General features: G+C 40.1%; 1 protein-coding gene across 1 annotated transcript; it reads right to left on the reverse strand.

Moving 5' to 3' along the window:
- Positions 1–257: 257 nt before the first annotated feature.
- LOC311499554 (G2/M phase-specific E3 ubiquitin-protein ligase-like) lies at positions 258–9746 on the reverse strand. Its single transcript, XM_084560576.1, has 10 exons — positions 8595–9746; positions 8065–8128; positions 7733–7873; positions 7399–7546; positions 7195–7284; positions 5561–5850; positions 4198–4421; positions 3317–3517; positions 2653–2842; positions 258–1525 (listed from the first exon to the last, which is right to left on the reverse strand). The coding sequence occupies exons 1-10, from the start codon at positions 8838–8840 to the stop codon at positions 1218–1220; spliced, it is 1902 nt and encodes a 633-aa protein (XP_084416702.1). The 5' UTR covers positions 8841–9746; the 3' UTR covers positions 258–1217.
- Between the last annotated feature and the right edge of the window lie 203 nt (positions 9747–9949).

Consider the following 9949-nt stretch of genomic DNA (forward strand, 5'->3'; position numbering starts at 1 on the left):
CACTTAACCAGCAGGACTTGCAAGAATTGGTTGTTACAGTAAACCCACTTGAAAATGATGGTAACAAGGGAAAAACATTGTATCACAGAGTACAGGAATTTGTATTACACAAAATTGTAAATATGTAACAATCAGCCAAGCAGAAGAGGTGTGGTGTGGGGTGGGGTGGGGTGGGATGGGACTTTGACCCATGTCAACATTACACGATATTGTAAATTACTCAAATTTATTTTGTTATTGTATTTTAGAACTGCGATGATTAGTTGTCAACTATTGAATTGTGAACTATTTTGTTAGTCAATTAATTGGTATAACTCATGTTTTGAGGGAAAAAAAATCTGATTACATCTTAATTGTGAATTCTTACATCAGTTTATTCCTGTGTGTGACTCAGTATATCCGCCTAACTCCATGTCTTGCACTTCTGTAATCCTCTCCAACCTGTGAATACGTATGATTTTGGAAAACACAAGTTTGTCATGCCAGAACAGTGAAAATGTGAAGCAACCAACTGTAACTTGCTTTGTAAGATGACTGACACCTGTAAGCTTTATGAAAATATTAAAGATATACTTTTTTCCTTTGAAATTCCTCTCATCGATTAATTTTTTTCCATGAACTTTTATCACACCTGTTGATATTGGACAAGAAAAGCAAAATCTGTTTTTTGCAAGTGGTGTTTAATCAAATTCCATGCAAATGAAACAGTTGCATGTCTGCACATTACTGCTGAAACAAGCTAAAAGGCAAATAGTAAAGTCATGAAATCCATTTTGAGGTATGTAGCTAGCCACCAATAACAAATTACACTATACTGATGGTCTGCAAATACTCTCACTTAACATTCTCAAGGTATCTGTTCACCAAAACACAATAACAATGCAGGATGTTCATTACCGAAGTCGTACACAGCTTATTCAGAGTATCTGGAATGGTCTATTTATAGGAACTGGCCACTTAATTGAAATACTGCATTTAAATAATTAAATGGAATGAAAACAATAGTCTGTCTGATACAGCTAAAATGAACAATGAATATTAACCAGACAAGAACACACCTTGTTACAGCAATACTGCAAAAATGCACAATATTGACAACTGGGGCGAAACAACATTAACAGTTTTAACAAGTCATGCTACACCAGATGCTCAGCTTGTAAACCTGCTCTGGGCTCCAGATAAAATGTACAATCCAATCCACTGATTTTTTTTGTAGACTACACTGCGCTAAAAGTTGATCCATTCATGAGAGCTACCAGAAAGTTGTAATCAAATTCATTGTCATCTGCCAGATTCTTTCTGTTTACAAAGATCTGAAGTTCATTTGAGCATGTGTGAGCAATGGGGAGGTGTTTTGTGTCATCATGAAGAAAAGTCAGTTTTGGACTGGGAAAAAAGCCAATTGCAGGAACTTTGCTGCTTCCCGTTGCGAAGGCTAGGATGTGTCCAGGATTCAATGCCAGGATAAACGCCTTTTCTGCCTCAGTGAGGTTTCTGGAGTGAAGATGTTCCCCAAGCTCCTTCTCTACAAGGTTGAAGAGTTTCAGAACAAAAGAAAATATAGACATTACAATTTTATCTACAAAACAGAATTATCATATAGCTTAACTTCAAAAGGTGTATAGAGTGTAGTAAGAAATTTCTAGCCTTAAAGACATTTCCATATGTTTATGTTTATGTGTGATTTTGCAGACGCTTTTGTCCAAAGCGACAACAAATACAAAACAATATAATATTTAAATTTAACAGGGAACAGATTAGAATGTTGGTCAAACTATAATAAGGAGGATAGCATAAAAACAACAATGTCAAATCAATCAATAGTCTAATAATAAGCAATGGAAAATGAGGGGGGAAAAAAGCAATAATAAACAATGATGTCCATTCAATCAATAATATGAAAACAATAACATGGTAAGACTACATTAAGGAGAATATCAATAATAAACAATGTTAAATTAATCAACAGCCTAATGGAAATAAAACAATAATATACAGACCATAACGCATAAGAAGCACTTAAATAACTAAGTGCATGTTGAACAGGAATGTCTTTAGATATGTGTGTGTGTGTACTGTGTGTTTTACTCATGTGTTCTTTTACTTCTGTTTGTGAACAAGTTATTCATAGAAATGTATGGGTGAACAGAAATTGGGATGATGAGAGATGTTTTGGATCTGTGGCATTCTTCCTGAGGTAATTGGGCCTAAGTGCTTGTTTATTAAGATAGAAGGGGCCCTGACTTGGAGGAGCCATCGCCTACTAGGGGGGTTGGCGCCTTCATGCATGTTAGACCAGACCTTGTGCAAAAGAGGTGATGTGCTCATGTTGATTCCTGTCATACTATACTTGGAGATGTAATTTGTGAGAATGTCCTAGTGTCTTTTCTTTGGAACCTCAGTTGTTTAGTTCTCTATGACAGTAAACTGAATATTTTGGGGCTATGGACAGAACAAGATACTTGAGGATGTCATATTGAGTTTTGGACGACAGTTAAACATTTTTCACAAGTGTCTGATTTTATGGACCAAACTAATCAATTAAGAAAACATTTGGCAGATTAACTGATAATGAAAATAATGGTTAACAAACTTAGAGCTTATCAGGGAAGAGATTATTTTGTAGCTATACTACATTTTACATCCATTTACCTTGCACACAGTCAAGAAATTCTCTGAACTTAACCACCATTAACTCCTCTCTTGGTCTTCTGTTACTTCCCAGAACAGCATAGTTAGGTTTCAGGAGGGTAGCCACAACATCTGCTGTGACATCACTGGGTTCTTTGGGCATATCAAGAAGGACCCTAAGGCAAGGCCTTTCTTTCAGGAGTGGCAGAACCTGTGAAAACAACAAAAGCCCAATTAGAAGCTTAACCCTTAAATCCATCAGCTTTTAGTGACCCAGGGAGACATGAGAGCAGCTTCTCGCTAACAGCTACATGTGTTTGAAGCAGATAGCAGGGGGAGGACAGATGCCTCACTACCCCACTCTGTGCTGCGACTCCGCTGATGTTCCATGGTCATGGAGCAGACATTTTCACTTTATAGTTGTATGATCCATCATCCAAATACGTACTGATAACATGCTTAGTGTTTTACAGTAAGCATGTTAAAAAAAGGCATAGCGATTGGGGGTGGTGGGGAAGTAATGTAATCGGTGTCTGAATACCCGTGCGATCTACAGATAATTCAAATTGTTTATTTTGAATGGGACTGAACAGCGTTCCAGTGTGCTATAAAAATCATGCACAAGCAATTCACTATCTGTTGTACACTAGAATGCAATTACAGTTGTATTTAAGTCTAAACTTACGTCGTAGTACTTCAAACCCTCAACTAACTGATCATAGCAGCTCTGTCGTTGAATGAGGACATGGAAAAGTATTGCATTCTGCACAAATGCATCTTTGTTGTCCATGCTGACTGGGTTCGGAAGACCTTCGATTTGGTATCTCCATGAGTCACAGCATTCCACTGCTTGCTCCAGCTCATCGGTGGTTAATGCTTGATCAACCTGAAGGAGCAATTGAAAAATAAGGATATGATAGATGCGTTCAGAACTAAAATAAACACCTCAGAAACTGGGATTTGCCGGCGGGCAAATTACAGTGCCCCCCACCTCCCTATATACCATTTGAAAGCTTGGACTCTTGGGTATCCATATATGACAAGCTTTTTCATGTACAATCTGTATAGTGCTTTACATTGTCAGATTAATCTTACTATGTCTCAATTAAAAAAACTTGACTATCTAGAGGAAGTAAAAGTCGTAACAAGGTTTCCGTAGGTGAACCTGCGGAAGGATCATTAACGGTCTGGCACAACCACCTCCGCCTGGCGCGAGGTTGGTCTGCTGCTGATGCCTCCCTTTTTCGAGGGCCGCGGCGTGTCTCCCTGCGCCCCGGAGGAGAGCTCGGCGCATCCCGAGGCACGTGCAGGCAGGCAGGCAGGTTAAAACTCCACAGCTGATAGGTGAAGTTGTTGTGTATCATATCGGTGTTGTAGACCCGCCCCTCTTTTTTTTTCTTTGTAGATTATTTTGGTGCCAAAATAATCTACAAGGCCTCTGCTTTCAAAAGAGGTCAAGCACTTGAATATAAGTCAAAGTATGTGGAAACAGGGCCATTGTTAGTAGGCGGTGTGCCATTTCGAGCAAAACTCAAAATGGGGGGGGACTGTAAACAGATATCATACCTTCTTCAGGGCTTCTCTAAGTTCCATGTCAGCTACATCATCTGGAGTGACATTCAACTGAAAGTTGCGTCCTGTCAGAAGGTAGTCCACTACCAGAGGAGAAAGGAGGGCTGGAGGTTCACCACCCTGGACGATGATGGTAGACATCATATGTCCAATAGTGCGGTACACTCCATTCTGCACATGAGAAATGTTCATTCTTGGAGTGAAGCCATTTAGAGACTCTAAATGAGGACAAAAGGACAAAAAAACAATTGTGTTTATACAGTAAAGACAAATAGAATTACTCAAGTTATCATACAATAATCTGAATACCATTTACCTATAACAGAAATACTGTATATGGAATAGAATTTTAGAATAGGCGAAAACACATTTATACTGCATGCAATAACTGCATGGGATTGCATAAAGTTACATGTTACAAGGTTTATTGAAGATGTGTTGTAGCCTCGTCAGCAAGACGATGACGACGTCTATGCGCGACACCGAAGCTTGTAGTGTGTTAATCCAACATGGCAGCGGACCTAACGTTACCGTTTGATGCAGCCTTAGACAGTGTTTTAAGTAGCTTAGAACGCAGGTTTATTTTAAAAAAAGAGCAACGTTTGGCGTTGAAAGACTTCACTGCCAAGAAGGATGTGTTTGCTCTGCTACCAACAGGCTTTGGCTATGAATCGCGCGCAAGGCAGCATGGGAATTACCAGGCGCATTTGATAGACATTCGTAGCGCCCAATAAACGGCTCTAGGCGTTTGTAAAACCACGCCTCAAATACGAGAAAATAAACACGTAGTTTCCAGACCAGCATCTCATTGAGATGTGCAGTCGCGTCAGCCAGGCTAATTCACCCCCGTATAGGTTGAAACACGCACCATAATCACATCCCAATGGAGCAGTATCAGACTCACATTCTGACTAGAATTGAGTATGGCTACGTCAGGCTAGATGTGTTGGGTTTTAACTTTTTGAGTACCCATAGAAACCATTTTCATTCAGATATCTTGAGGTGAGAAGTCAAGGGCCAACATTTAGCCTAACGTATTATTTGTTATTGCTATTTAGCCCCCTTCCAACAAGCTAGCATGACATGGTTGATAGCAGTGGACACCTTATGTTGCCTAGTCTCATATGATACCAGAGTCTTCCACTATAGCCTCTGAAAGACAGTAATGTCGACAGAGAGAGCCAGCATCCTTGTGGAGTTTAATCGGCTAATAAAGCGCTCATTAGTTAATTATGTATGTATGTTACCCAAACTTTTAGAGGGCAGCTTACCCAGTATTTAAAAAAAATAATCTTAACACCACAGCACAGAATTACATTTGATATAAAATACATAGCACTTCGCAAAAAAAGATTACCTTCAAATGCTCCACTCTCTTTGAAGATGGCTTTTACAAGCAGACGGAAGAATTCTCGCCTTGGCCCTCCGAGGTCTTCTCCATCTTTGTTGGTGCCTTCGTCACTGGCAAAGGTGACATACAGCTGATCGGTGCTCTCAGTGAATTTCCGTCTACTAAACTGTCGGAGAGCAGTTGTCCACACGTTCCCTCGGCTGATGTAGATCGGTCTGTATGCTTCTGTGACAACCCTCTCACTGTGAGCTTTCACAATACCTATAATTTCTTCTTTGCTCAAACTTTCTGCAACCCTTCAAAACAAAAAGGATAATGGTTATTACCAACACACATTAAAGCCACACTGTCTTATTTTGACTGGTGCAACACAGTGCCATCGAGAGAGAGAGTTGCGACACTCTTTGATGTCGCCGCTATGGCTGTCACGTGGTTCATGTAAACCCAATTAGTTCCAAAACATGCGCTGGCTGTCATGTTCTTCTATGGGACAGACAGCAGCGATTGCATTATTGAACGGTAAATATAAAATAAAACACACACCCAAGTACTTTTTCAGCTGTTATTACATTATTGCATTTTTGTTAATGTCAGTTTTGCATATGGAGAGGCAGGGTGACAACGAAAAACTTATACTTAGATAAGTTTTAGGCTACATGGAGAGAAAAGCTTAGTGTTCATGTTCGCATGGGTAGTAGCACTGGCTTTAGAGGCTCTAACTTAACTTTTCCATATCATTCATCTGATGGTAGACGTCTCATGATATTCATTTGAGCACAACTGGGCTGTATTAGGCTATTGATTGCCGTGATTTTGCTTATAAATTCCGATTCAGCTATTAGCCTACCTTCGTGATAACGCAAAGAGGTCTGCCATGGCGGTCCGTTCAGAATTCGCCTAGAAGCTAGCTCACTTCTTCTGATGACTGGACACCCCCAGGACCACAACGCCAAACTCGCCAGTCCTAAAATTCCCGTCATTCCTAATTAAATAACCCTCGCTCAAATCACGAGTCACGACAATGCCTTGACATACGGGATCGCAATCTATCAGCATCTCATCAAGCATCAGCAAGTAGCGCTGGGCAAATTGTACACTAGCCAAGTGAACATGGAACAGGAACAGTACAACAAATTAAGTACAGCCAACACGTCACATAATTAAAAGTTAGTATATCCCAAAATTCAATTAAATAAAAGTTGCTATAAAGGTGGTAGCGATTCATTACCGAACTACCTTCACAGCAGGGGAAGTCGCGCTGGGTAATTAGCTAGCAGGCAATGCTAGAAAATTGGTTGAAACAACCAAGATGAAATATAAATAATTACGCTGTGCATATACAAATGAAGACCAGTATAAGCATCGCAAAGGGCCTCTGATACAATATAGACAGTTGACAATTCAAAAGAGGTCGATATTTCAGCAGCTTAGCTCTGGAACAACTCATTGCACAGCAATGTAAGTGAATGAGGTCGAACGCCCAAATGACAGTGTTTGGAGCTAATCCGACTTTCAAATCCGGAAGTAGGCGGTTAAAAGCGCCGCCATTTTTTACAACAGAGGTCTATGGGAGTGTCGCAACTCTCTCTCGATGGCACTGGTGCAACACTGAAAGTTAAAAATGAGCTAAGCAAGTATACCTTGAATCCTGCAAGGACTGCACAGACTCTTCTAAAAGACTGCGTCTGATGGCCTCCTCAATGGCATCATCTTCATCAACATCAATAGGACTGTAAATTAGACACAAGAGGATAAAAGAGCTTTTGTTCCCTAACAAAATGGACCAACATAAAATGTAACAAATATTACATGAGAAAACCTTAAGTTAATACATATAACTGTACATGAAATCTGCAAAGTGATTCATAGCTTCATTTGGCCCTCTCTGTCCCTGTAGTTCCATCCCATCATCAGATGGAGCACGGGCTTCCACCCTCTCTTGCCTCTCACAGTGTTCCCTCTGGGCTCTGGACGGTGCATCTCTCTGACTCACTACATGAAGACAATCAACTCAGTAACTCTTAATAATAACCTAAACAATATTTTCAATCTCTTGATGCAATTTATGCTACACTGTTTTCACTCACACAAATAATTATAACTGTTTTGTTTCAATAAGTTCAATAATGCAATAAGTCACCAATTCATCACAAAAATCAAGTCAGATCAGCAATTAACCTGCAAAGTGATTCATAGCTTCATTTGGCCCTCTCTGTCCCTGTAGTTCCATCCCATAATCAGATGGAGCACGGGCTTCCACCCTCTCTTGCCTCTCACAGTGTTCTCTCTGGGCTCTGGACGGTGCATCTCTCCGACTCACTACATGAAGACAATCAACTCAGTAACTCTTAATAATAACCTAAACAATACTTGTTTCAATAAGTTCAATAATGCAATAAGTCACCAATTCATCACAAATATCAAGTCAGATCAGCAATTAACCTCAAGAGGCTGTTATTTACTGTGATTTTCCACACAAATGAGGGGTGTTAATTGTTTTTTTTACTCACCTCTCCTTCGTTGTACAACCGAGCTTTCAAAATCACTGTCATCAGACAGCTCCACACATAAGCTCTGCACAAAAGAAAAGGTGTGAAATCCTATGTAAAAACAGGCAACTTGTACAGTAAGTTACAAGGTGAAATCTTTACAGTGTGACACAGAGATAATTTTATCTGACTGAAAAAAATGACATTTTCTAAGTGTGAGGAGTATACAACATCTAGCTTGTAGATGGAGATGGAGGTATGTGTTGTAGGGGATCATTCAGTTATTGAATACAGGCGTGCTCATCACTGGATCACCAGGTTATGGGTGTGTTCTGTCCAATGTGCAGTAACAGATCAAGGCCCAAGGTCTGTGGAAATGTAGAGGCCAAAAATCTGTGGACTAGTGTGGGCTAAAAGCAAATACTGTATGGGCATCCTTGGTTGCATATGATTGATTTTTTTTCTGAGTTCAATAAATGGGCAGCAACCCATTTAGACTGAGCCTTTTGTTCTCCGAGTTACCACACAAATTTATTCAATAACATGCTCACCTGTGCAGGAACTTCCATTTCTGCCATGATATACAAACAAGTGCTGGAACACACGGAGGCAACTTCTTTACCACCCCAGGGGAAATTGGAGGTGACCTTTGGTATCATCAGTTTTTTACTCCCCTTGATGATGCTCAAAAACTGAAATGGAAGTGACTGGTGCTCTGATAAGCCAAATGCTCCACTGAAGATAGCTGTTATTTCAGCTCTCACTTGGTCTTCAGACCATTCTGTGGAAAATGACATTTTTCCAACAAGGCCAGCCGTAGCCAACCTGGTCCGATTTTCTCCTCTGGGTATAATGAAGACCGATGTCCCCGGTGAAAAGGGTAAACATATAACTTCTTTTGTGTATGTTTTCACATGTCTTCGTCTCAAGTATCCCAATTGAGCCCCATTACGTCGAGGGATGGATGGCAGAGGAGCCTATTGAAAACAAGCAGACCAAGAGTCTTAATAGAGCTGATAGTGACCAAGTTTAACAGTAAAGTTGTAAAGAACTGCATACAGGCCTCCATGCTGACATTTAGTGTTGTGGATCCATTAATGTCATTTTGCCATTTACAGGATGTAATCATTATATGCCAATCAAGTTAGTACATTTCACATTAACACTTACATAAGCCTACCATATGCCTATGATTCTAACCAAAAATAGTTCTATTAGTGACACCCCCATCCAGATTTGCACTCAATCAATAAAACCTGTTCTCATTTCCAACTCGTCCTATGTTGATTTTTTGTCAAATCACTTGGTTTCACTATAGAGCTTATGGTGTGGTCAATAGACTCCATGATACAACCTATCAATACAATATTGGATGCCCACAACTTCCTCTCCTGGACCACAGAACAGAAGCATTACAGAGTCTGGACAAGTCTAGCATTGTCTATCCAAAAAACGACTTCCGGTTTGCTGCATTTCTTTGCATTAACTCTGTGTGCTAATAATATTCAGTTGTTTTTTTGTTTTGATGACAGATCAGTAATGGCAGCGTTTGGTTTTATTGTTGTCATCAATTAATACACGTCTTAATACATTATGCTGTCAATAAATTACCTTCATCTTTATCGGTAAGTTTTGGCCACTGCCTGACATCATCTACCCAATGTTCCCTTTCACCTGACATTTTCTTTCATTGAAAAGCCATTAGGGCGCCGGCAAGTGTCACTCCGCACCGCAGGCACGCACTTGGCGGCAGGGAAGATGGCGGCGCCCATGAAGTTCGCGGCGGATTTGTGTATAAATCCGTGCACTCCACTAGTTAATGTTAGCCAGTTAGCCGTCAGCTTGCACACCTCAAATTACCAATGTTGAACTTCAATATTAACCAGAAACAGTTACTTTATATCAA

This window comes from Chelon labrosus (genome assembly GCF_963514085.1).
Source record: "Chelon labrosus genome assembly, chromosome: 14".
Lineage (NCBI taxonomy): Eukaryota > Metazoa > Chordata > Actinopteri > Mugiliformes > Mugilidae > Chelon > Chelon labrosus.

Bases quoted from the DNA above. Each gene is read 5' to 3' on its own strand.
- LOC311499554 (XM_084560576.1), bottom strand. From the start codon at position 8,840: ATGTCATTTTCCACAGAATGGTCTGAAGACCAAGTGAGAGCTGAAATA. The intron at 7,547-7,732 runs GTTAATTGCTGA...GTCTTCATGTAG, and splicing joins AGCTATGAATCACTTTGCAG to TGAGTCAGAGAGATGCACCG. The intron at 4,422-5,560 runs GTAATCTTTTTT...GTCCTCATTTAG, and splicing joins AGAGAGTGGAGCATTTGAAG to AGTCTCTAAATGGCTTCACT.